General features: G+C 39.2%; 1 protein-coding gene across 5 annotated transcripts in view; it reads left to right on the forward strand.

Annotated features, from left to right (window-relative positions):
- The window catches only part of NELL1 (neural EGFL like 1), a 240,186-nt gene that overhangs the window by 20,981 nt on the left and 191,376 nt on the right, over positions 1-27,829 (forward strand). For all 5 annotated transcript variants that reach the window (XM_015863431.3, XM_085549860.1, XM_085549861.1 and 2 more), the window contains exons 4-5: positions 10,217-10,387; positions 24,514-24,610. In XM_015863431.3, coding sequence (XP_015718917.1) covers positions 10,217-10,387; positions 24,514-24,610 — 268 coding nt within the window. The remainder of the gene's footprint in view (positions 1-10,216; positions 10,388-24,513; positions 24,611-27,829) is intronic.

Consider the following 27,829-nt stretch of genomic DNA (forward strand, 5'->3'; position numbering starts at 1 on the left):
ATTGACCTTCTCTTCAAGGTGTTATCCAATGCATTTTTCAAAGTCACTGATTGTGGAGCTGTACTTAATCTTTTTTTTATGTTTCCCCCCCCTCATGCCTTCCCAAAGAAGTTATTGTTGCATCTTCTACTGGTTGCTAAAGAAACACTAAGGGGAAAAAAAGCCCCACAATTGCATTGTTGTACTATTTTTGTGCATGTCCTGGATCTGACTTCTGTGCTTATGAACACTAACTTTCTATCCATGTCTTGTCATTCTTTCTGAAGAGTATTTAGAAGTGGAAGATCCCACTGTGACAGAACTAGGAAGAGATGAAATTGGTGTTTCTAAAGTTGTCTTACAGGAAGCACTAAAAGCTTTTCTAGATTTTTTTTTTTTGTTTTTAAATGTTTTTATTCTTTTAACATTTAGCACTAACCTCTGTCTAAGGCCTGTCCTTAAAAACTTTTGTCACGCTGGGTAATTGGAAGCTTGCAAGTTAATTGCACTGCTGTGGTAAAATAGGTTTATTGAGTAGAGAACTGGTCTCTTCACTCTGCAACAGCAAGCTGTATTGGTGATACTGGAGATGTTAGGTTGGTAGTGAAAGATTTTTATATCTAGTGAAGCAATTTTGGATGGGGAGAGGGAACCTGGCTGGATCTCTCTAATAAGTTGAATGCTTCCCCAGGCTACACCACAAACAACTTCTGAGGCTGCTGAGGAGCAGATAGAAAGCTGTACATTCACATTTAACAATTGGAGAATGTTATGGAGATACGGTGTTTGTTTTAAAAGCTAAACAGGTATCAAACTAATTGAAGCAAGCACTGAAATATTCTAATGAATAGAAACCTGCGCAAGTGTCTTCTGGCCCCATTTACGAACCTGGAAGCTTGAATTTAGCCCACTGCTTCATCTTAGATGATTTGTGGCAAGATGTGCATAAGTGTAGTGGTTTCTGAGATACCCAGTATTCTAAACAAAAGGCAGTAAAAACTCTGCAAACGTATTCACTATTCTTTTAGGGTGAAGGTCATAATTAATATTTATATGTAGAATTGCTAAACTGGCAAGCTGTTTAGAGAACGTAAAGATGCAGCCTTACTTCTGTTCCTCCACACCACGTAGCGTGAAAAATGAGAGGCATTTAGACATCTTTCCCTTCCTTGACCCTCTGCCTCCTGCATGTCTAAAAACCTTTTGGAAAAAAATACAGGTGGGAATAGAGTTATGCTTTCCTGCTTCTAACTTTTTGATTCAGATATGCAACAGATGAAAACAGGGCAGGAAGGTTATATTCCATATATCTCCCAATGGTTTAAATGTTATGAAAGAGGGGTTACTGGTCGAGGAGCTACCTTCCATCTTGTGGCTCCCTGCTGAGAGCAGATGTTTTATGTACACTAGGCTGGCTCTGAAGCATTAACATGCTGCTGATAACCAGCTGTTGAAACACACTGATTGGACCTCGTTGGCAATTGGAACAGAATGGCTGATAGTTTGAACTCTTTAAAACTGAGTTTGGGCGGTGCAGAAATGTTGTGGTCAACCAGAAGCAGAATGCATGGGTCCCTCAGGAGTCTTCTCCAACATGCTGAGTTATTCTGCTGGCTTGTTTTATGGACCTCAGATATAGGGAAAGCACTGAAACATCTCCTTTTAGGCTGAAGTCATCTTTGTGCAAACTGTCCTTTCAATTTTGGTTGCTCGTTAACACTGTAACGCTTCTAGTTAATGAGAGGCTTAGATGCTCACAACTTTTTATTCATGGGTGGTGATTTTCTGAGTTGGACATTAGGCAAGGTGATGCCTGATGTTTATTTTCACTTATTTAGTTTGCAGTTTAGTGTGCTTTGCCCTAGGTGCTGGCCTGTGAGAAGGAAGAGGGGCACAGTGCCTGCCCTAAGGGCTCTCAGCTGCAGGAGGCTGCTGGTGGCAGTGGGGAGGGAAGGAGGGAAAGGGGCAAGTGTGCAGGACAGGCAGGGAGTGTGGGCTTCTGAAGAGGGGCAGGGAGCAGGCACATGGCTGGGCCTTGATGGAATAGCAAGGGAGACTTGTAGGATCTGGCAGAAATGAATGGAATTGGTCATAATTCAAGAAATCACTGAAAAGCTGCTGGCTAGGAGGGCAAGGTCAGAGGGAAGACAGGACACAGGGTAACTTGTTTTCAGACATCATGTTTTTGCTCTTGGGTGGCAGGTCTCATTGTGTTAAAAGGCCACATTATTCTCTTTCATTTTATTGAAATTGGGTGTTTTAGAGACTGGATTTGGGGAATGTGCTGAGCTGTAGTGATATGTGTGAAGGAAGGTGTGGGAGTGGGCAGGATTATGCTCTGCACTGGTTATAGCTGTGCTGGGGGTTCTCTGCTGGCTCTTGTGGCTCCTCTTTACCCACAAAGATGCCTCAGCTAATGCTGCCTCAGAGTCCTGTGTCTAGCTTAAAAAAATGGTCAGGTCCTTCAGAAAATCCTTAGATATAAATACCCATGGACTGCAGATGGTCCACTGGAACACTGGGGAAAGTAACCCCCTTGTTTGAGGCACTTTTAGTGATGAGCTCTTTGAGGACCACTTGAGTAACCCAGAGTACAACTGTGGATTGTGTTCCTTTTTATAGATATAGCAATTGTATGAGTGCAGAATGGTTCAGTTTTGGAGTGGCGGGGTGGTATGTGAGTAAATGATTCCTTTTTTTCCTCTCTTTTTTTTCCCCTTCGTGTTACATTTCTGTCAGATTAGTTCTTCAGATTGGCGTACCTTGTTATAACCAAAAGGCTAAATCAGATGTGAAGGATAAGGTTGGAATGAGCATACCACAAAACGAGACCAGCCCTTTCAGGAAAGGTAGTGCTAGGCTGCATCCATCCCTTTCAGTAAGATCAGCACCTGCTTTTGGTGAGGGAATATAATCAAAGTTTATCCCATTACTTGGCTGGCTGAGCACTTCTTGCAGAAACTGAGTGTAGCAGACAAGTCCCAATTATTGCAGCTGTGTGTGTTTAAGAGGAAGCATCTGAAAGGCTGTCATTACCTTTCTTCAAATAATGGACTCTCTTCTAGGTTCACTATGCACAGGGAGGCTGCATGTCTTTTTTATTCAGACAGGTGGTGGCATCTACAGTGAAGACCTGTTTAGACATAGGAAATGGAAACAGTAACACATAAGCTCAGCCATTGCAACACATGACCATGAGAATAAGTAGCTGCGTTGTACAGGCTCTGACTTAGACTGTATTTTAGCCAGCAGGTGGATGCTGGGGTCGTGCTTTTTTTCTTTATATGATCAAGGAAGGAAGTAAATTTGTATTTGGATGACCTCTGCCTTGTTGCAGGTACACAAATGCATATTTTGAGCATAGTAAGTGCTTTGAAGCCTTGCAGCTTGCATACCCAGTTGTCTCATGGAAGATTTGTAGAACAGAAGGTAAATGTTTATTATAGAAAATGTCATTTATGTGTAGTTATTGCTAAGTGTTTCAAGGTTGGCTGATATAGGCTTAGATAGGCATTGTCATTGTCCTCAGTGTTGTCAGAACAGAAAAAAGGAAGATGTTAATTGACTAGGTTTTGTTCCTTTTGTTTGAAGGAACTATGCTTAGGTAGCTAATAGCACACTGAAATTGAACTTCTGGGCTCTTAATTTGAAGATCTGAATGAGTTTAGTGTGTTAAGTTTTGGCCTGCTTTGGAATAGTTGGCACAGGAATAATACTTCGGAGCTGTAGATTAGCATAGAGTGAAACATTTGGGATTCAGCTTTTGCGTTTGCTTTTGTAGAAAGTTAATCTGATTTATTTTATTTTTTTTTCAGCAAGATACGCTCAGTGTGACAGGTGATCCTTCTTCTATTCACTGCACCTTTTGTGCTACCAGATGTCAGTCTGATTTTGCTCAGAGCCTTTGATATCAGTATGTAATCTCTGCAACAGCAGTAAGTCTTTAATGCCACGCAAGCGAAGATTTGCTGTGTATGGTTTTGCTGTGCACCATCTCAATCTGTCCATATTTAAACTAGCTGCAAAAGGTAGATCTGTATGCTTTATAGGTATGTTTATGTGGCAGAGAGCTGGTTCTGCAGCGTGTAAGAGCATTTCTTCAAAATCTAGTGCTTGACAGTGTTTCATAACTTGGAATCTTCATCCTGTCACTTTCTCATAACTAGGGCTATAAGAATAGCACCTGTAGAAGCAGCTGAGATATTTACCTTGACAGTTGTACTAGTTTTGTATCCTTACAGAGCTCTGGTAACAACTGCAAGGCAAGTGTTTACTTTGGTTTGAAGCTGAGGTGCCTCTCTTGTTTAAGAGGCATCACTGTTGTGCTATATGGCTTCATTGACTGTGGTGATGCTTATGGATACAGGCCTACTAGCTCAGCTGCAGAGTTTAGCACAATGTTCCAAATGAATTCTCACAGCTTGACTTACTTTCCATCAGGAGGGCATTGGAACACGGTCTCAGTTTCTTTTCTGCTTTTGTCCAGGCTGAGCCACTTGGCAGAAGCAAAATAACAATATGCTCAGTCAATAGTGAGGAACAACATTAGGCCAAAAGCGTAATGATCTGTGATTCGTCACAGAATCTGTGCGGATTGAAAGTCCTGCAGTTTATGGTAGTGGACTCAGGTGCCTTGGCCGTTGTTTCTGAATACATCCAGAAATGTTTCTGAAGTAGGTTTTTTTTTTCTTTCTTTCTTTTTTCTTTTTTTTTTTTCCCTTTTCTTTTTTTCCCATTAACATCCTTAAATGTTGTGATATTCTGCTTGGCATGATGCTATTAAATGAAAAGCCTTTATCTATAAACGTGTGCTAAGAGACAAATTGGTGTAAAAGCTTTCTGAATTTCTAGTTAATAACATCCAACGGTCATAGAATTTTCTTGAATTCATTTTGCTATTTAAAAACAAAAACAAGCACCTCGACTAGGCTGACAACTGTCTTTTGCTCATCTACCTCACTGAACAGGTCTGACTCTTATAGCAGTTACTTTTTCACTAGCTGAGAGATCAGGTGTTGTAGTGTTACTGCAGCTTGAACATGGTGAATAGTGATTCCAGTCTTGAATTCATGTGGTTTTTGCAACCTTAACCCACACAAGATTAAGCAGATGCACAAGTGTTTTGACTAGATGGCAACCCTAAGTTTGTACACATTCACAGGGATGCTATCTGTGCCTGCTGCCTTGCCCAGGGACATCTGTTCAGAAGCTCTACAAACATCTGCTGTAAGTGCTGATGCTGCTTCTTGAAAGAGGCTGTGGGACTTTGTTTGGCACTTGATCAGGTATCTGAAGCTGTACAGTCGAAATGATTACTCTGCTTTATTTATGTTTGAATGTGATAAAGGGGATGGTTTCTTGAATGAAGTGCAAAATGTGGTTTTGCCTTAGTTCTTAGAGCTCTTATCAAAGCCCTTTATTAGGATTATCCTTCCCAGATGGTGCCCTGTCTTCTCTGTGCAGCATTTTAGTTTCTCATGATAGGTGTTAGTGTCATTAAGATGAGAACAGAAAGTACCGTACACACTAGTGATGTTCATAAGAATGCTTTTATCCCAGAGCTGTTCCAGGGCTTGTGGCTTGTGTGTGATCCTTCCCTCTGTCCACTTTGACAACATCAGAGCAATAACATCTTTGAATGGAGTGTGTCATGTGACAAAATGTTAAGATCACTGCTGTGTGAAGTGTAATGAATACATGAATTTGTTTCTGTAAAGCATATAGCAGATTAAGCTAACTCACCTTAGGAAAATACTTAGGTCTTTCAGCTTCAGGCATCTTGTTTTTATTTAATGTCGGCACGGACTTCTCTATTCTTTGGGGGGTCATTACATCTATATAATCTATTTCCAACTTACATTATGCTTTCAGGAACCAGAACCTTTTTCTTCCTATCTGGAAGTGAAATGAACTGTCAGGTGTGCAGGTAAATCTTTGCTATGATATGACAAAAATGAAAGACCAAAAAGAGTAAAAATCAGTAAACTCTCATTATCCTGTCTTAACTGTACCCTTACAGGAGGTAGATATGGGTTGCAAAAGTTGTCAAAAAGAGTTGTAAAGCATCTCAAGTTGATTGTTGAATAGTATAGGCCATCTGTAAAGCACGTTCCATGACCTTAAAACAACCCAACGTCTTTGTGCATAAAATTAATCTGAATTTAGAAACACTTCTTTGCTTTTCTCTCTTTTACGTGTTGAGATTTGACTGAGAAAGACTGCTAACACATATGTAGGAAACATTTGAATTCTGCATCTGTGTAAAAGAAGTCAGTGGTAGCTTAAATGCTTAGCAAATATGGAATAATTTCAACCAAGGTCATATAGTGCTTTGTATTTGTGCTTTGTGAACAGCGTGCTTTCTTAATACATGTGTTCTGAGAACTTAATCTGTCAAAATGATTTTGTCTGTTTAAAAACGGGGGAAAAAACCCACAGTCCACTCTTTGGGAAATAAATAAAACAAGAAAGCATCACTTTGTGCAAACAAGTTGACAAATAGGTGGCTCTCTGACATGTCTCTTGGATAAAGTGATGAGGAGGGCAGCAGGGGGCTAACTGTAACAACGAGCTGACATGCGTATCTGAGACCCACTCTAGTCAGACTTCATGCAGCTGTTATTCAGCAGCAGAACTGGATGTAATACTCAGTCTCCCTTGGGCTACTGACATGGATCTCATGGCAAGACTGAAAGTTCACACTTGCTGTTGATGCATTTATTTAGGCGGTGCAAGTGTGGAAGGCTGACTCATTTTTACCATGTGCTGTAATACTTCAAGGAACCCTGACTTGTTTTGTGTTTTCTCCTTCTTCTTCTTATTGTTTATCTGTAAATTTACAGCAGATGAAAACTTGTGCAATGGCATGTGAACTCTAAGGTGAGCTGCATTTGAAGAAGCTTTCTTGTACAGACTAGTTGGAGGAGGGAAGAAAGATGTTTTGCAAGTTGCTTTCTTGGTAGCAAATGAACTATACTCTGGTTGATAGAAGACAACTGTGCCTGAACTGTGAACATAGCGCTGTGCCTGTGCTATATTTAAATACCAGAGGTGTGAGTTGGGCTTAACCAGCCAGTTTCCACCGCTGGGATTCTGTTGGCTGCTATTTGCTGATGTTTGAGTGTAACTGCTTCTGATCTTGTTGAAGGGTGGTGAAAAATAGGTGCAGAATTTGTCTGCTGCCATCCTCTTTTTCCAGCAACGGAAGAGGTAAAATGTCTTGTGGACAGTCCTGTGGCACTTAGCAGTGCATGAGGTATATGTATATAGTTAGCACTGTCTGTTGCAGTAAGTTTTAACAAATCACTTCTGCTCTTTATAAAATTAATCAGGGGACAGACAACAAGCTGTTTTTAGTTCAGAAGTAACAGTTGAAGCTAAAGCTTATTAGATGGAAGCTGTGTTGCTTTGTAATTCCCTATGCAGCTCAAATAATATGGCATAGATGTGAGTGTGGTATCTGACTGCCATTCCCAGAACTAGGATATTGCCTTTTTCAGTACCAAACAAAGCATCGTGTAAGTGATTAGCTCCATAGCTACGTGGCATTGTGAAGATTGCAGGAAGTGATGTGCTTCCCACAGCAGTAGCTTGTCCTTGATTGTGTGGCTTGGGTTGGAAGGGGCCTTAAAAATCATTGAGCTTCAACCCCTCTTCCATGAGCAGGGCTACCAACCTCTAGATCAGGTTTCCCAGGCTCCAACCACCTTGACCTTGAGTGCTTTCAGGGATGAGGTTCCACGGCTTCTTCAGGCAACCTGTTCTGGTCTCTCACCATCCTCTGAGTAAAGAATTTCTTTACTCTAAAATCTAAATCTTCTGAAATCTAAATCTTTTACTTTAAAGCCATTCCTCCTTGTCCTATCACTAGCAGACTGTGTAAAAAGTCGGTTCCACTCCTGCTTTTAAGCTCTCTTCAAGTACTGAAAGGTTGCAATAAGGTCTCCCCAGAACTTTATCTTCTGCAAGCTAAACAAGTCCATCTTTCCTCAACCCTTCTTCATGGGAGAGGTAAACCAGTCCTTTGATCATCTTTGTTGACCCTCCTCTGTACCAATTCCAATAGCTTTACATCTTTCCTATACTGGGGGCCCCAGGACTGTACATGGTACTCCAAATGGGGCCTCAGAAGTTCAGTAGAGGGGGATAATCAACTTTCTGCTTGCTGCCACCTCTCTTCTAGTGCAGCCCAGGTTGCAGTTGGCTTTGCTCTTAAGCTCTTCTATGGTCAACCATGTAAATATATTTATGTTATTTGTGTGTGAGAAAGATGTGTTACTCTTTTTTTCCTTTCTTTGATGTATTTTGATACATTTTTCTTCCTCTCTGCTGCTTATCTGGACAAGAGTGAAAGTTTCTGTAATGAGTTTCTATTGAGCTTTGACAGAAGATGGCAATTATGAAACCTTTCAGTTCACGGATGATACATTCCCTAGTAGTTTCCAATATATGTTGACTGTGTTTTTACCAAGTATCAAAAAAAGTAATAAAAACTTACTCCCCAGATTTTTTACAAATGTTTTAGGTATTTATAGGGGATGGTGACTGTAGTTAATCAAGATTCTGCTCATCTGCTTTAGAAGCCCTGTTCCTTTGCCCTCCTCCTGCTTTTGTATGTTTGAAACGGGGCAGTTTCATTACAACACCAGTTTTTCTTATTATTTTTTCCTCTTCGTATTGTGTCTTTTATTCCTATGTATGTCTGTCCGGTTTTAATTTAGTTTTAGTTTTGCCTCTATCTGCTTTACTTTTGTTATTTGTTTCAGGTGACCTGATAATGTTTATGTTCCATGTGGAATAAGTTTTATCTGTTTGAACTATAAGGTGTAGTCAGTATGAAGGAGGGAGTTTCTCTTTGTCAAGCATCATTTTGCTGTTCCCCTTCTCAATCTATTGTGATCTGTTGTGTATCTTTGTCTCTTATTTTATCTTATAACATAAAATCTGAAAAATTGAGCTATCTGGGAGAAATTTGGTTCTGAGTAGACTCTGCTTCACTGATTAGTATAATTCTTACATGCAATTTGTCTATATTTGGCCACACCAGCTGATGAGGACTGTGCAGAGCAGAGCTGGGTAAAAGGCTTGAGTGGAAATGAAAATCAGAACCTAGGTATCCTGGGTTTTTACTTTTGTTTTATGGAAATAGTCTTTGTTATTGTCTGGTTGGTTGGTTGTTTTGTTCTGTTTTAACACCCCAAATCAGCACCCATCTTTCAGCTGCAGTGTTTCATTGGTATTGCTCAGTTAGGAGAACATGACATTGTGCAGGCAGACTGGCATAAGGACTAGCTATAAAACCTAACATCTGTTCTTAGATGAAGGAATTATTCTACTTTAAAGGGAGGTCAGTGTCACCTTTCTATAAGCAGGCCACCATTTTACAAGAAAAAGAGAGCAACTTGATTTGATATGCTGTAAATACTCTGTGTGATCTGAGGTCCAAGGTGAGTTTTAATTATTCATGCTGTCAATGCATTGCTACTGGTAAGGGCTAAATTCACCCTAGAAGATCTGGCTCCTCCTGCCAGTGTGACATCAATTAATAGCTTTACTTTGTTAGCAAGGCAGTACTGCCCGAAGACTATTCTCTTGTGACAACTCTGTGAAGGCTTTGATTGCTTATGCCAGATGTTGAGACACCTAATCTAGCCAGGAGGCTTTGCTCCCTTGTAAAGCTGAGCAATTACAGCTGTAAAAATAAAACTGAGAAAATGAATTAAGCACAATTGCATGTAGGGGAGTCCTAAAAGTAAACAATTTTTAAACTAGATTTGCAAATAGTGAATACAAATGCAGTGATTACCTGGAGTTTTCTTATCTTGATAGCTTATTGTTTGTTCATCAGTAATGATACACACGGTCCTTTATTTTGGTATTGCCTACAAAACCTGCATTTATAGAAAATATCTTGGTGAAAAGAATAACGATCGTTTTCTTGTTGTCAAGCCTATTCTATGGATAACAAGAGGACTTCAGTTTCTAGGACCATGAAATGGTTTTGAACATGAGCTGTTCTCGTGTAAATGGCGTTGCTATTTTTGTAATGTGCTGCATGCACACTACTTGCCTCTCTACCTCTTTTAGAAAGTGAATGATTTATGCTGAGTAACATCCTCAAATGGTGACCTTCCGTGTAGTCTTTGCTTGAGGAATTCTGTGAATTAAGAAGAAAGTGACAGACGCAATGAATAGACCAAAAAAATGAAACTGATTCTTCTTTGTGTTTTAAATACAGCTATTTTGAATTGGAGAGCAGTGGCTTACGGGATGAGATTAGATACCACTACAGGTTTAATGGGAAGTCAAGAACAGAGGTGTTCCCATACCGCCTGGCAGACGGGCAGTGGCACAGGATTGCGTTGTCGCTTAGTGCATCCCACCTTCTGCTCCATGTGGACTGCAACAGGTAAAATACATCATATGCTTTATTTCTTTAAAAGCACTGTCTGTTTGCTGCCTAAGAACAACTTAATTTTAGAAGTACAACAAACTGCAATAAAATAAGAAAAGGAAAGCAAAGCATTAAGCTGAAACAATACGTTGTTAATTATGAACTAATGTGGAAGTGGCTGATTGCTACTTTTTTATTTTTACACATTCCACATTCCACATAAATGCACTTCTGTGGTTTAGATGCTTGCTGTTGTTATGTTTGACTATGATTGCATTTCAGTGTGATAGATGAGTGTGCAGTCTGTTCTGTTGTGAGCCCCTTCACTCAGTGTACCTGAAAACTTGAACAGAGAGATATGTCAGAGGCTTTTTAATTTCCCTTCACATATGCAATGTACGTTTTATTTTGATTTCTACCCACTGCTTCACTTATAAACTTCAGAAAAATGTGAAAGCTCTTTTTGCATGTGTAGAACTGGATGCTGTTTGTTTTCTGAGGAGTATTCTGTCCATCACTTGTTTGCTGTAGAAGTTGTGAAGACTTCAGTAAGGCAGATTGTTGGGATTTCAAGGAATAAAAAAGCAACAGACCTAGAATCTCTTCTCAGAATCTTGTCCACTGGGATATGACTTCACGTGTTGAAGACTGGCCTTTGCTGACTTAGGTTTTTTTTTTTCCCCCCATCAGTCACTCAGATTTGGGACCTTAGAAATAGCCTTTAGGAATGAGGAAAACAAACCATTACTTTCAGCTACTCTAGTGCAGGAATGAGGATCAAAATATTCTTGTTGCCTTCAGTGAGAAGATCTGTCCAGTACATGGGTTGTTTTGGAATTGCGGCACTTGAGTGGACAAAGTGACAGCTGATATTTATTTCTAAAGTCCTTGTTTCATTCAGACAGAAAAAGGTTATGGGACTATTGTGGGAGGTAAGAGATCATTAGAACATCTGGAAAAGCTTTAATATTGACTGAAGTAATTGTAAGAATTGTAGAATTACTCAGGTTGGAAAAGACCTCAAAGAACATCAAGTCCAACCTAAGCCTATCCACAGTAACCTAACTCTAACAACCCTCTGCTTAGTCATATCTCTGAGCACCACATCCAGACAGCTCTTAAACACATCCAGGGACGGTGACTCAACCACCTCCCTGTGGAGCCCATTCCAGTGTTTAACTACCCTTTCTGTAAAGAAGTCTTTCCTAACATCCAGCCTAAACTTACCTTGGTGCAACTTGAGGCGATGACTACAACTGCATTAATTATTGACAGTAAAAACTTCATCTCGAGTAAGCTTGCGTATTAAATCCTTTTGTTTGAACCCTAAAAGCAATTATGTGCTTTTAAAGGAGTTTTAATTTCATTTAGGCATGAAATGATTGTTTTCATTTCAGTCTTCAGATTTACTTACCTTACTGCTATTGGTTCATCTGTTGTTATCTCTTCACTTACCACAGTGTACTTCTCTGTTTCTTGATATAATGGGTTTTGGGACAGATTACTCATGTCCAGTGTTGGTTTTTTTTTTTATGAATAGCAAGATTGTTCTTGAAAGACCACCTTATGATTATTTTTTTTTGCTGTCTGCCTTCTTTAATACTGTGTGGAAGGAAGACAATATGAGAAGTCTTGTACAGAATTCTATCCATGAACAAGAGACCTGCATAGAATTGTGGTTGACTTCCTTAACAGTAACAAGCAGCAATAGATAAATAAGATTATGGAATAAGGTATGCTGTTAAATGAGGAGATAAATGCGTACAGATGTCTCTGCTAGATGTCTCATGCATTTATAAGTGTCCTCTAGGCTACACCCAGAACAGATCCATACCTAAATGCCATTTGGCTACACATTTGTGCTTGTTTATAACGACTCCTGAATAACATGATGTGAGTAGTTTTGAAAGCTTGACTTGAGGGCAGATTATTGTAGAAGTTTAAATGAAACTGGAGAGGGTTCCTGACTCAGATGTGATGTCTCAGCTCAGTTAATTAGAGACCTTTGTGCATGTTGGTGTTGTAGTTTGCTTTATAATTTAACCCCCTGCATCTTTGGGCTCAAAGAATGAATCCACATCTTTTTCATCTTGGCAGCAGCATTTCTGGCTGACACTACAGTAAGCATCAGAAGATGTGAAAATGATCTGCTTGGCCTAAAGAAGGGCAAGTCAATGAGGGGTAATTTTGAGCTCCTGAGTTTCTGTCTCTTGTTTCTTTGTATTTTAAGAAAAAGAAATAAGAAGAAAATTCACTCCTTGGATCACTACTGAATTTCTTCAAGGAAGTAGCAACTTTACATACTTCCAAATGTGTATAGATTTGCATAGGAGCGTTACTCCTTTTTGGTAACTGGAACACACTATGTATTTGGTAGACCATACTTAAGAGTGATATATGAATGTGGTGCTCTTAAACTTAGCCTGTATGCGAAACTATTTGCACTGGGGAAACATATCCACGCTCCCCATACCTTTGCTACAGGATTTGCTTTGATACTGGAATGTAACCTCTGGCCTCTAAAAACTGCAGATAATCAAAAAGCATTGGAAAAGAAACTTCTAAGTTGTTAACTGATAGTTAGATCTACTTAAATTCTTTGCAGCCTTACCACCCACCTCAATCTGATTTGTAAAATTGCTCTGCCATTTGGTACTTTGATAGTCTTTTGGATTCAACTCAAAGCTGATTTCTTATTTTTCAGACCTGGCAGGGTTAGGGAAAGCTGTCTGAGGTCTGGTAAAAGACTTTACTGTCTTAAAGATTGTCCTTAAAGGCACTTAATTGCTGATAACTGCAATTATATGTACGTGAGATGGTGGGGAAGGTGTACGTATAGAGGGATGTATATTTGAGTGAAAGTACAGTAGTGGCCGTTTCAGATCAGTTCCTACTCTGACTCCTTCTGGTGTTCCTTTGTGAAAACAGAGGGTGAAAGTTGTTGCTGAGTTTGGTGCTATAGCTTGGAGCTGATGACACAGGAAACTACATGTAAGCCCAGGCTAAAAGCTTGTAAAAATATCACTTGATTTGGAGCATTTTGATAAGGTTCAGAAAGTTGAGAAAAATTAGAAGACTGTGTTTGTTATGATAGTCCAGCTCATGCACAGTAAAACCTCTGCTGAAAGCGACATGGAAATTAATTGCAGTGCTGTTTAGCTCCTTCCATCCCCAGTGCTGAATCCACTAGCGGCATAGAAATCTTGTTTTAAAGCATTAGCTATGGTTAGGATCTGTACCTCTCCTACTGTAGGGAAAAGGAGATTGTCAGCGGTTGCCTTTCTGATGAGCATGTGGGCTAACCTAGAGCGACTGTCAGAAGATCGTTAAATAAACTGGCCCTGAAGAGTTACTCTGTAATGAAATAGGCTCTGCCAGGAACCTTCCCAGATTTGTTCTCTTTGGAGAGCAGAGGTAAAGGATCCTGCAGTGCATGGCTGCGTTGTCAGGAGATTTTCTACCCCAGGAGATTGTCAGTACCTGTAATAGCTGGGATTTGCTTTCAGTTTGATGGGAATTAGTTTTAGCTGTACAGAGTCTGTAATGTCGCCAATGACTGAAGTAGCAGCACTGGGGCTGTGGTTTTAAGAGATGGTAGTAACCATATAAAAATGCTTTTGTTGACAACTTAACAATTTTGAGTTTATATTTCTTTTCTGTGTATTTAATTGCTCTGGGGAGGTAAGCTAAAGGCTGCTTGCTTTTTTTTACCTTTGTTGTTTTATTTCTCATCAACCATGCTGCTCCAAAGGTACTCACCTGTGCAGAGAGTATCAGGGATCTTTCCTTTGAACTCTGTCTGCAGGTGTGAAAGGAAGAAGGCGATTTTCTGTGAAAATTAATGCTTTCCAATAAAAAACGTTAGTCTTTTTTATGAATCCAGCGTATGGTTTTGATGGGCACTCTTAGCTGTTAAAGCAACATCATCCAAATAAAGGAGCCCCGTACCCCTGAATCCTCATAAGTAACATTTTCCAGCTGCCAGCCTGAAGTTTAAAACTCCTCTTAACCAAAGAGATGGCATGATGGCAGTGTTATGGAGCTAGTACTTTGTGCTGAAAACTTCTGGTGTCCTGGATTGCTTCTCCATTCTTTAATCAGTTGTAAAAATTGTCACAGAGCTTGTTGCTTAGGCAGAGTGCTCTAATTGTGCATTACAGGTAAACCCAACTTCTGGTGTGTAATAACTCTGGTTTGGGAGTTAGTTTTCATCTACTGATCCTTCTGGTTGACAGAAAAGCAATAACCTCTTTAGCATGAGAGAGATCTCCAGCTGGCTTTTCATCTCAGCTGCTGTCCATCCTGTATTGTTAGCGTAGTTAAGCTGTGAGGAAATGCTGGGATGCAATCAGTTGGACTCAATAAAATATAAATTTTAGTTGTGCCTGGCTGCATTGCCCACGTGTAGAAGAAACAAACTGCTTACAGGCAGTACCAGCAAGGTCAGCAGCTGGCTGCCTGGTGTGGGGCAGTGCTGCAGCGGGGGGGCTTCATAGCTCCTGCTCAGAGGGGATGGAGAATGGTAGACGGAATAATATTAAACCAAGACTAGCAAGTTTCAGCTGAGTTTGTCATTTCATAAAGTGTGTGAACAGGTGTGTTATTCTATTCTCAGATTTTGTTTTTAATGCTTGTCCTGTATGCATATATATAACATATATAATTATGTAATTATAACATACATACATACATGTAATTATAACCAGGAGGGGAGTGAACTCTTTGAAAGGGCCAATAATAGCAGTACAAGAGGAAATGATTTTAAGTTGAAAGAGGAAAGATTTAGGTTGGATGTCAGGGGGAAGTTCTTTACTAGGAGAGTGGTGAGGTGCTGGAACAGCTGTCCAGGAAGGTTGTGGATGCCCAGTCCCTGGAGGTGTTCAAGGCCGGGTTGGATGGGGCCATGGGCAACCTGATCTAGTAAATGTGGAAGTTTGTTGGCCCTGCCAGGCAGGGGGGTTGGATTTTCATGATCCTTAAGGTCTCTTCCAACCCGGGTCATTCTGTGATTCCGTGATTAAGCAATAAAGCAGTAATCACTTAAATTGGGATGACTATTTACAAGAACAGATGCTGAAAAATTTAGCATGCATAATTTTATGCAGAGATGAATTTCTGTGCATCTTTTTCAGGAGAAATCTCCTGTTGCTTGGTTAGGTTTTCTGTGCTAATGTAGTGCTAATGGAGTCATGTGGACAGAGGGGAGATGGTTGTAATTGGAGAATCAGCTACATGAAGCAAATTGCTTGGGCTCTTCCTTTCTGATTGTAGAAAACAATTATCTTGCACCAGCCGGGCAGACCAGCAGAGATCCACAACATAAAGGAACTCTCCCTTGTGAAATGCTTAGCTGAGGTCTGAGTTCAGGACTGGAAGTCACAGAGGGTAATGCTGGAGTTGCATTGAAAAATGGTAGTATAATTTTAGCAGATACTTTTATGGAAAGCCTTGGAGCTCTGCCAGACTGTGGAGGAGAACCCTCTGAACTATTCAGAAGCTGACTTGAGATTTGGGTTTCCATACAGCAAATAATGTAGAGACTTCCCAAATGATGTAAAACCTTCTGAGTACTGAGGGGCGAGAGCAACCAGGAGAACAGCATCAAGGCTGCTCAAGACTGTTAAACCAGCCCAGGGTTGTCTGAAATGTTCTAGTTATTGGGAAATAACTAGTAGGAGGCTGCTTGAATTATTTGTTGTTGCCTGTCCTTTCACTGTTCGGTGTCCAAGCAAGCTGCCAGCCCTGAAAGCACTTAGTGGTTTAGGAGTGATTGCATTTATTTCCTATGTGTGGAGTGCTGACAGGTGCTGAGGAAGGTGTCAAAGTTTGGAGATAGGGTGTGCATGGCCATGACTGTAAGGCTGCTGCTGCAGTGATGGTTGTTGTCCTGTCTCACTTCATGTGTTGTGCAGAGCTTCTTGGTATATTTGCAGACTTGTTGTATGTGGGAGAGCTCTGTCCAGTCCTCTGGTTTGAATGGTCCTGCTGAGCATCAGGGTGCAAGTGAGCTCAGTACTGAGCACGTGGGGGCAATGAAGTGCCTGTCGGGTGAGAGCTTCTTTGGAAAAAGGCTGAGAGAATAGCAAAGGCAGTCCTATATCACATTTCAAGTAGTGAAGTTTTTCTGGGAGCTCAGGAAGTACCCAGTTTTTCATGGATAAGTGTTTAGTGAATAGATATTGGCTATTGTGTGTACTTTTTAATCATGTGAAGAACCATTATAAACAGTAATACCATTACAATGATATTTTGAAGGAGCCGTATTCAGCATAGCAGTAAGGTTGTGTGCTATTTCTAGTTTCATAACTTTTTTTTTGTACCTGTGAGACCAGTCACTAATGAAAGAATCAATGGGAGCTGCATTACATAATTGTGCTGCAATTCTAGCAGCATTCACTTCAGCATGAGAAGAATGAAAGCAAATCACAGTGCCAACTAATGCAACTGAAAGAACTTCCTCAGCCCTAGCTCATTCCTCCTGTGTCACACCAGACACTTACCTTAAACTTGACTGAAGAATGTGCTGTGGAGTGTCTCCAGGGTGAAATTCTGGCCCCATTGAAGTCTGCAGTGAAAAATCTCATTGCTGAGCCACACTTTCATCTCTAGAGCTTGTCAAATGCTTAAAGAAATGAGCTCCAAACCCAAATGCTGTCCCTGGATAGTGCTTTTCTGTCTGTTGGCCTGGCAGTTTCCATCAAAACTTAATTTTAGAACCAATATAATGGCTTGTTCTGTGTTTACTGTTTGCTTCATACATTTTCTCAGTCATGCCCAATTAGTTATTATGAGAGTAATGTTGTCATTCAAACCACCAAGGATAAAATGGGCAGTTCAAGAATACCGTGGGAGAACAGAGATGAGGGTTATCTTATGAACCTTTGGTGAGAACTGGGGGATGTGAAATGAGTCATCCTTGTGCTGGGTTACTGAAGCAGCAGTTAGATGGGGAGCACTGGCAGCTCTTGGGAGAGCCACGTACTTCTGAGTATTGCTGAGACAACTAACAGCAGGGCTCTGGTGGGAGTGGGGAAGCATGAGTAGGGTGTTCATATGTAAACTCATGGTCCTCAACCCATAGCTACCTTCAGTCATTAATGGAAATTGGCTGTGGAATACGGATGAGTTGATTTGATGACTGCATGTATCTTGTCACAGGATCATCTCATCAAGGCAATTAGATTCTCTGCAGATGCCTTTTTTTTTTTTTTTTGGAGGGGGAAAAGAAGCTGTTTAGCAGGAAGGTTGCTTGTGGTTGGCTTAAATTCGTGCTTTGTAGCTGTACAGAAAGGACTTGGAGTTAAAAGCCTGAGTCTTCTCACAGTCACATCTGTCTTACTGCACTAGGTGAAATGACCTTGGGGTTTAGAGTAGCCATGAAACAGAAAACAGGATGTTCCACGTGCTTTGTGAAGAAGGGTTGTTTCCAGGCTGTAAACTGCCAATTGTGAAGACCCTTGTGCTGCAGATCTTGGGGCCAGGGGCCAGCGTGTCCCTGCATAATGCAGGTAGGCGTAATAGAAGCCAAGTTTCTGCACTGCCAGTTCTCACTTAACAAATGTTTTGTGTAGAACACAGAGAGCAAGCTTAACATTTCCTTACAAAGTGGAGATAAGCCATGTAACCATGGTTTTACCTCTTTGTTCTAGTAGAATGCTATTTAAGGGTTAATATTGCTGCAAGATCTTAAGTAGCGGTGATGTTTTGTGCTGTGTTTCTACCTATTGCTTTCTGATGCAAGATAGACTTAATTATTTACTACTTACTTAATGGGTTCTTTAATAGAGTTTTCTTTTTTAATCTTGAACCTATGTCACTTTATCTATGAGCTTCTTGCTCAACTTGTGGTAGGAGAGCTTTTCTTGTTATCTATTGGAAGAACCTGTTGAATTAATTTCTCCCTCTTACTTGTGGAATCTTGGATTGCCCAGTCTTGACCATCTGGGCTGTGTGAGAATTATTTGAGTGATGTTTAGTAGAGTAACAAGTGAGAGCAGTGTGCTTTTGGCCTTCTTGTTGACAGTCTATTTGAATCAGTGTTGGTTCTTAGGACCTGTTTCAATGCTTGCTAATGTTAAAGGGTGTCTTTTAGTCAACCTGAAAGCTTTAGTCTTGTAATATAAGTGGAGTTGTCTGCAGTGGAATATTTGTGTGCATGTTTTATGCTCTTGCACTCAGATTGCATTAGTTACTTACAAGTGATAAAATGACAACCGAAATATGTGTGGCAAGTTGGAGAATTTGTTTGTAAACTTATATTTGAGCTAGATGGCTTTTAACTCTGTATTGAGATGTTTGAAGATATGTATCTAAATTCACACGAATTTGTAAAAATTGGCCTTGATTTTTAAGAAAAGTATGTGTGAAAGCTCCTCAATCAAGGTATCTTTTTGACTCAGGCACTACTTCTAGCTTTGCTGTAGCAAAACAGGCTGAATATGGTAAAAGCTGGCATCTTCACCAGAGAAAGTGACAAGTGTGTTTATCTTTTGCTTCTGCTACCTGCAAGTTCCATGCAAATCTTATGCTCACAGCCAGGATCAGAGACACAGGATGTTTACTTCAGATGTGACAGATCAAGATAGACTTTGAGAAAAGCTATAAAAAGGTTCTCAGAACTTAAATGTGCACTAACCATTTGGGTATCAAGCTCAACTGGTTTTGTGCTGGGTACCTTGTAATTTTATCTTAAAACAAACAGATTATAACAGAAAAGCAACAAATGTGAATAGTGCGTGTATTATAAAATGCAGTTTCTCTGGGTACATCATAGTTGACCTTGTAGTTTGTCCTTTTATTATGTTTTTTTCCCTCCCACAAATCTTGAAAACTTAAATCAAATGGCTAACTTGCTATCTCTGACTAGAGTGAACTTGTGAGGAATGAAGGTCCTTGCAGTCTCTGTTTAGGGCCTGTTTCCTTATATGTTGCAGGTATTGGCACATTTTTGCTATTCTATTGCTGACTAGCTGTTTTCTGAGTTGCTCATACTTTCAGGAGTGCTATAAGAAGACAGGTAAACACTGCAGCCCTGTAAACAGGCTGTTAACCTCCTGTTGAGGCTCTGGAGGCTGTTATCATCAGGAAAAAAAATGATCTTTTTGTTCATTTCAAATAAAAGTTAATTCTATCGATCTTGTTCGTAAAGGTGTTTGATGGCACCTTGGGATTTCCAGGTAAAAGACACCCTGTAGTGTTCTCAGAAGGGTGGCTTTCTGCCTTTTTTGGGGCTGGTTCTCTACTTTAAATCAATAACAATAACCAGGATTTAGTCCAATACTCAAGCAACACTTCTGTAAGTCATCAGTAATTTTGTTATGGTTTTATAGGAAAGTGAAAAGCCTAAGCAGCCTAGTCATCTTTGTATATATATATATATATATATATATATAAAATATATTTTTATATATATATTTCTGTGTGTGTATATATATATATATATAAAGAATATATATATATATATTTCTTTATATATATATATATAAAGAAAATAAAAGCCTCACGTGGATAGAAAACATCTCTGAAGTTTTGTGTGAAGTCCCCCAAAGCAGACAGTGAACTGTGCTCTTCTAAACGTTTTTTCTTGTGTTTATTTCATTTCCTCTTGCTGCTGCATGATATTAGAAGTTAATTTGCATCCTTTGAATGAAAAAGAGGTTGCCTTAGAGATTTAGTTAGGTGCACTTTTTAGTTCTGAACTTAGAATTATAGTTGAAATAATTAAGCTGAGAAGTAGAGTATGTCTACTTCTATATCACCTTATCTTGGTGATTATATAGGAAAATCAGTGAAATCTTTTGGGTGGCAAGATTTTAATAGAATTTAACTGAGTATGTGATCTTGATTGAGTCTTTACCTCACATATACAGTTACTTACTGAATAGCTTTTTTTCTCCCCTAGGAGTTGAACAGTTACTTTTGATTAAATAGTTTGTAGTTACTATTGTACATTTAAAATCTAATAACTAAAAGCTTCCCTCAAAAGCTGAAATTTTAATCTAAATTGTTTTCCTCTTTGGAGTGGTTGTGAACTCCTATCCTATGACAGATGAGATAACTGAAGAAATCAGAATTTCCCTCAGGAAGGTTATTTTTCTGAAGCAGAATGCTGGAAACGAAATGAATAATTCAGTTGAAGTTGCTCTAGAACTGAATGCCTGTCAGATAGTGCATCCTATTTGTAAACACCATTAAAAAGAAATGATGTTAGTATTGATACATTTGCATTGGAAAGTATTTAAGAAAATGGGTTGAAGCAGAGACACATGGTATCTTTGTATTTCTTTTCAAGATCATTTCTTGAAGTTTAGGGTGCTCTAACATTGCCTTGGTTTGTATGACTTAGCCATATCCTTTATTTTTTAAGGGATATGAGAATACAGGTGTATATAAGATAAGGAATGGCCACAAGAGAACATCAGCTTCGAGGATCAGGTTTTGAATTGCAAAAATCAGTTTCGATGACTCACCCTGATGTCAGAAAGTGCTCCTGTGCAGTCATTGGAGATGCCTTCAGAGAGTGATTAATTTACTGTAAGATGAATCATATCCTAGAAACGCTTATGTCTCTTCATTAACAGGAGAGTGTCTATAGGACTAGCTTCCCTGTAGGTGTAAAGTTTTGAGACATTTAAAAATGGATACGATGAATTCAACACCTGATAGCTACAAGCAGAGTTACAGCTTCATGAGAGTAAGTGTGGCAGCCAGATCGTATAAACCTGTTCTTTTATTAATAGAGACAAGAGACTTAAAGATCACACTGAAATCAGCCATAGAAATGCTAGGCTGCAGCTCTTAGTAGAGACAGAGTAGAACTTTTAACTTGGAAACCTGGTCTGCTGGTGCTAGAGGAGCTATTCAGTCTGCAGCAGTTCTAAAGACCACTGTTCCTGGGGGTTCTCTTTCCAAGTGTTCCTGTTCTTGTGAAGCATGCTGTACTCTGGGTATCAAAGCAAAGAGTATCAGAAACTGATCTCCTATGCTTTAGAGCATATCCAAAGTTGGAAGACTTTAACTGGATACAGCTTAGCTACTCAAATACCAAACAGCAGGTATGGTTGAATGTGGATAAAGCTGGCTCCTCAGCCCAGAAAAATCAAGTAAGGAGATGTGAATAAAGCAGAAGCTGTAAAAACAAAACAAAAATCCCAAAACAAACAAAGGAAAAACCCAAACTAAAAAGCCTTTTTTTTTTTTTTTTTTCTTCCACAAGAAAATCAGTGCAGGAAGGAGGAGTAAAGCAAAGGCTTTATCCTGTTTAATAAACAATAATTATAATAGAATTTCCACCCTTCGGTAGTATCTTTTGTCATTTCACTTTGAGACTGGGTACAAAACGTTTATGCTAACGGGTTTTTCTCAGTGTAGAAAATAACCTGACTAATCAGTACCCCCTCATAGGTTTGTAAGATGTGTTATGCACATGGGCGATCTAAATGTCTGGGTGAAACACTGTTCCCTGCAAATGTGTGGGTGGTTGTTTTTTTGTAGCCTGCTGCAGATTTTTTTTGCTATTCTTATAAATTCATGTGTACTTTTTGACCTTTTCTTTTGCTGTGAGTATGAAGAGTATTACAGTGGTAGCATTAGGCTGTCTGCACGCTTGCTGATTTTTTACAGCAAACAATAGTAAAGCACATTCACTTTGCTCATGAACCAAATAGCATGATCCAGGATATCTTTTGACCTAGGAAGGTAAGTACCAACCCACTTCTTATGCCTTCTTTTGAATCACTACTTACTTAATGGGCATATTCATGGAGATTAGTTATTTTATATATAGTGTAACAGACAGATGTAGGGTTCTGCAAATGTGACTTTGGTCACATCAACGCCATACATTGCTACAGACTTGTGGCAGAGTGGCTGGAAAGCTGTGTGGAGGAAGAGGACCTAGGAATGGAGAAGGGGAGGCTCAGGGGAGGCCCTTTCCCTCCCTACAACTGCCTGATAGGGTGTTATGGCATTAAATACCCTATGGCCTGATAGGGTGTTATGGACAGGCTGCAAAGTCAAGGTGGTGCAGTCACTGCCCCTGAAGGTGTATAGTGAAATCTTAGATGTGGTACTTAGGGGCATGGTGTAAGTGGACAATGTTGGTGGTGGGTGGACAGTTGGATTAGGTGATCTTATTGATCATTTCCATCTTCTATGTTTTTTATTCCTTGGTATTTCTTGAGAACCTCAATTCTTTTCTCTTTTTTCAGTGTTTACAGCAGTTTTGCATTTGTGTACAGCTTTGTGTGAGGCATGGTGGAACGGTTCTGCTTACATTTAAAATATTGATAAAGATGGTGCATGCCACATTCCTATAATTCTCAAAGCATTATTTAAAAGAACACTGTCTTGTTTTGTTGTCTGAAGAGGTAAAACAATGCAGCATAGTAATTTTTAGGAGATAGTAACAAGTAATTAACTAGCAGAAGTATAAATTTCCTGGAGCTTTGAATGTATCATGTTGATGAAATGCAATGAATTAGAATAGATTGTAATTATAACAAATTTGAGCAGTAAAATGATGACTGATAGAATGCATCATCTGACTAATGTACCAACAAGCTTAATTTTCACATAACTATTTAGTTCTTAGCTGTGGTAGCGGTTCTTTCTAATGATAAGTCATATTTTTTTTCTCAGGTTCAGCAGACTCAGGTAGCACAGATGACTCTTTGTACTTCATAGAGCTTTCTTGACGTTCTTTTATACTTGAAGGTCATTGTAGGTCCCTGTAAATGTATAAATTTTCCAACAGCATGACAGCATGGCAACACAGGACACAAAAATTAATAATTATTCTAGATGAGCCTGAGCTAGAAATGCCTGGACTCTAAATGGGAAAATTACTGTGCAATGGGTTGTGTTGAATGCCTTGTATTTTTTTTTCTTGGTGTTCATTTTTGTACATTCAGTCTAAAGCTGTAGTTTTAAAGAAAAAACTGAAATACAAATCACTCCTTCAAAGATATGCCATGTCCCATGAAGTATTTATATTTAGAGTTTATCTATTGGCTGTCATGCTGGTATGATTACAGAGCAGCACGCACCCCTTTGAGCTAGACAGTAGTGGAAATACATGTCATCGTCTTTCAGTAATCCTTATTAAATGTGCTGGTTTTGTTATGAAGTAGAAAGTTTGTGACACCCACATGTGGAACATGATAATGTGAGAATCTGGAGTCAGTAACATCTTTGGTCTTGAATTTTTCATAATCCACTGTAGTGAGATATCATCGTTGTGGTGGTCTGACTTACTGAAGAAGGTATGAAGTCAACTTCTTTACTGGTTTCTTAAATAATCAGTCAAAGGAAAAGCAAAACCAACTGAAAATCAAACCTTTTTAAAACTCCAAATGCTTCTTGAATTTCGGAATGCATTACAGCAACTTACCATGATTTGACTTTAGAAATTAGAGATTACTGCATTCATGAACAAGTTTTTGTAGCCTATAAAGGTTGAGCAAATAGAGAAAGTTCCTATTCTTTATCAGATTTGTGCCACTGATGTGAGCAAACTGGCTGTGTAGTACTGGCGGAACATGTGGAGAATATGTATGCAAACCAAATGAATTCTGTAGCAGCTGTGAATGGGACAAGTGGATAAACTGAAAGGTCTGGGCACAGGGATAAATAAAATGAATGCAAAGCCTAAAAGGCTGTGGGTGTATGAGGTGGAATAAATGGCCTTTGCAAAGTTCATTCAAAATTAGAGACTGTGTGAAAATACCAAGATGTTATTTCTCTGGTTGGATCTTATATCTGCTCTTCTTCCTCAGAACTGGTTGAAGCTGAGTTTGAAGTAGACTACTAAGGATAGGATGGTTTCCCATCTTATTGTTTTCCCTGGCATCTTCAACTTAGCACTGCACAGTTGCACAAGGGGAAAATGCAGTCACTGTGTGTTAGTGGGTTTTATAGTACTTTCTATTTAACTGTTGCTTTTGAGGTTATAATGTACCTGCAAAACTGTCAGCAATAGACATTAAGCATTTAATGGAAGGGTTAGTTTTTGTTCTGCTTTGTGGTGTTTATTTATTTATTTATTTATTTATTTTTGTTGTTGTTGTTGCTGACTGAATTTGACCAGGATTTTTTAAGGGGAAAAATAGTATTTTAGTAATGGCAATGCTTTCCCTCTGCAGGATTTATGAACGTATCGTTGATCCCCCAGAAACAAATCTGATACCTGAAAGTAATTTATGGCTTGGACAGAGAAACAGGAAGCATGGTTTCTTTAAGGTAAGCAGATATGAAATAGTACATGAAGAAGGAAACTAGCTAGGCAATGCAATACTTCTGATTAGTTATCTTATGCTCCTGAAATGTGATTTGTATGAATTTCAGCTGAAACTTGGGATTTGAGACAGGTCCAACACAGAGAAGAATCTGATTGTGCAAGGTAGAATACTGTAGCTACTGAAATGCCTCATATTTGGCATTGTATTTTTGGTTTCCTTACTTGGGGTTTCACCTACCCACTGTGCCCACCTGCTACTCCTGTGTATGTAATGATACTGTGTTGATAACATTGGAGTTGATGGCTTTAATCTTCAAAATTTCCCAAAGCAAAGCTTGAACTGTAGTCTCCTGTCCAGTCCATAGTGACCTTAAATGCTTTTGGAGACTTCTCTCTCCTTGATTTTATTAGCAGAATATCCTCATGTGATGCAAGTTGTCTGAGGTGTCTCTTCTTTGTTGCCTTTTTCAGCATTGACTTCCAGATTAGAGGAGGTCTTCCAGGCTGTGTTCCTGCATTCTTTGGCAGATAATTCTTGTTGTGTGCAGTGTTTGCCTTGCTGCAAAACAGTAGACTTTCTGTTTCTGGAATAACTTCATTTCTCTATATTTTTCTTAGATAAAGAAGTAATGTGTCTCAGCAGAGTGGGTAATGGGTGACCAGCAGAGTGGGTAATGGGTGCCTGGGTTTTGTTCGCAAACTTCTTTGTCCTTTTGGAGCTTCCATTGCTTCTAAGTAGCCCAGGCTATTTGGACCAGGATGATCTTCCCACTTATAAGTCTTCCCAAGGTGCTGTCATTTGAGTATGCCAGTATATGCATCTGAAATAAAAACATTGCAAAGGAAGGATAAATGGCCAAAAGCATGAAAAGTTCTCTCTGATGTGTTTCATTTCATTTATATGATTTTATGATCGATTTTCAATTGCAGAACCAACCAACAAAAAACACCTCCCCTACCTTAATATTAATACTTGCACTCCAAAAGCAATCTACAGAAAAGCTGAAAACATTTCTTCAAGTTTTGGTTAACAAGCCATGGAATATCTATCAGTAAAAGAGCCTATATAGTGTATTGATAGGGCAGTCTGTATATCCTTGATATTGGCATGGATTTGTTGCCAAGGTGATTTAGTGCCCACTCAGTTTGCTTTGAAGCAGTCAATTCATAAGATAATTTTATAAGTTGCTGCATTTTTGAAGATGGTGCCTCAAAGTCTCTATATTTTGAGAAACAAGGAAATTTATGCTAAAATTATTTAGGGTAGGATTGTTGTAGCAAATAATGATTTTAATTATCAAACAGAGATAAAAGCTGACTTGTCTTTTAAGTTGAATTACAGTAGAAGTGTTGCTCTGAACCTGGAGTTCATTTCATCTTTGAGCAGCTGAGCTGTCACTGTAAAGTGAAATTGATAGCATTATTTTATTTTACAGCTGTTGTTTTTTTAAACTCAGCTGCTTCCCATAATTCCACAGATGGTAAACATATGTTTATAGCTACACAGGACAAAAAAAAGAAGTCATTTTGGATTTGCTCATCTTAAATTCTCATTTTATGCAGACATTCGATGCCTCAGAACTCTGGGATATTGTATGATTGTAAATAATTAATAATTCTATGCATTAACACTTTGAAAACAGCAGGGTTAGCTAATAATATGCCAATGAGCTGACCATTTTTACTGATCATAATGAAACGCAGCAAGTTCCTTACTTTGCTTCATGTGTGCTTGAATATTTCTCTAACTTTCTTCAGGGCAAGAATATAATTGGTGGTATTTTTTAATCTTGCTTTCTAGTTCCAGAAGTCTTACTTTTGTATGTTACTCATACAAAAAACATGGGATTTTGCCAGTTTGTAAAGAGTACGCATCCCTTTCTGTATATTTACATGCTCAGCAGGACCTCCCGTTCTTTTTCAGAGCAGTTTGTTTCACCATTTTAACATGTAAGTAAATAGATCTGTTTTCCCCAGTGTAAACAGAAATCTGCAGGGAAATAAGGAGTATTAAAAGAGGATTAGCATTTTGTGTGTGTTGGAGCCATGATAATATGTTGGTATGAAAAAGCACTGGATGCCATTCTAAGCATCATCTATAACGTTGCAAAAATATTCTCATTTTAATGGTAGCTAGTTAATTAATTCTTCCTTTTTTAATCCTATGAGTGAATAGCATTAATGCTCATTCTGGGCCATTCTCTCCTGCTAATTTCAAATGATGACTCTTCAATATATCAGAAGAGTAAGTGGAAGTATATGGTATTCTAATACAATATTCTTAAGGCACAGTGACTGGTCAGTGGCTGCCATTTTCCTTATGATTTGTTCCCCATTATTCCACAATTAAGCTTGCTGGGGAATCAAGTGCTGTACAGCATAATCAAGGGAGTGGAGGTCTCAGCCCTTGCAACTGGTATCTCTCACTGTGTAGTTCGCCTGTTGTGGCCAAACGTTTGGAATTCAGACAAGGCTGAATAGTTGTAGCATATCATTATTGAGAGCTAATGCAGACCAAACTTAAGATAGAGTTGGTGGCTAAGGTTGTCAGAATTACTTGCAAAAATTCATTTTGTCATTGAGGAAACCTTCCCCTGAAGTTTCCTTCCAAATACTACTGCAGAAATGAGCTTGTTAATGCATTGCTGTACATAGATCCTTGTTGAAAAACAGTAATTTTCTGCTCTAGAAGGCTTTGATGATCTTACAAAATCCCACTGTTGTTTCTGGGGTACAGCAGGTGCTTGGTATTTTAACTACACATCATTGCATGTACACTCAAGCCTCTGTAGTCAATTTGGTCCTGTAGCTGTAAGGAATAAGGTGAAATGAATGTAGCACCAAGGCAGCTGTTTAGGTGCCTGACAATGGAGTTCATTTTCACTGTGTAGAGGAGCATAATGTTGATGTGGTGGCTTTCTACAGGGTTGCTGTAGCACTGCCCAGGCACGGGGCATAGAGAGCAGCTGCTGATGCATCTGTGCAGTCTATTACCAACTTTATCCAATGCATTTCACACAGCTGTGAGGCACACATCATCTTTGAGGCAGAAGTAGGTTTTAAAGAGGAGTGAAAAGCAATGGAGGAAATGAAAATTTAGAAATAAAGGACTTGTGCAATGCATGGGTCTTTTCACAGTATGTGGGAGAAGTCCTGTATATAATATGGACATGAAAAGTGCAATAAATAGGACTTTTGTATTTGTGAGTCCTAATGGGATG

The sequence above is a fragment of the Coturnix japonica genome, chromosome 5 (genome assembly GCF_054131305.1).
Source record: "Coturnix japonica strain WE chromosome 5, WE-NBRP24, whole genome shotgun sequence".
In the NCBI taxonomy this organism is placed as follows: Eukaryota; Metazoa; Chordata; class Aves; order Galliformes; family Phasianidae; genus Coturnix; species Coturnix japonica.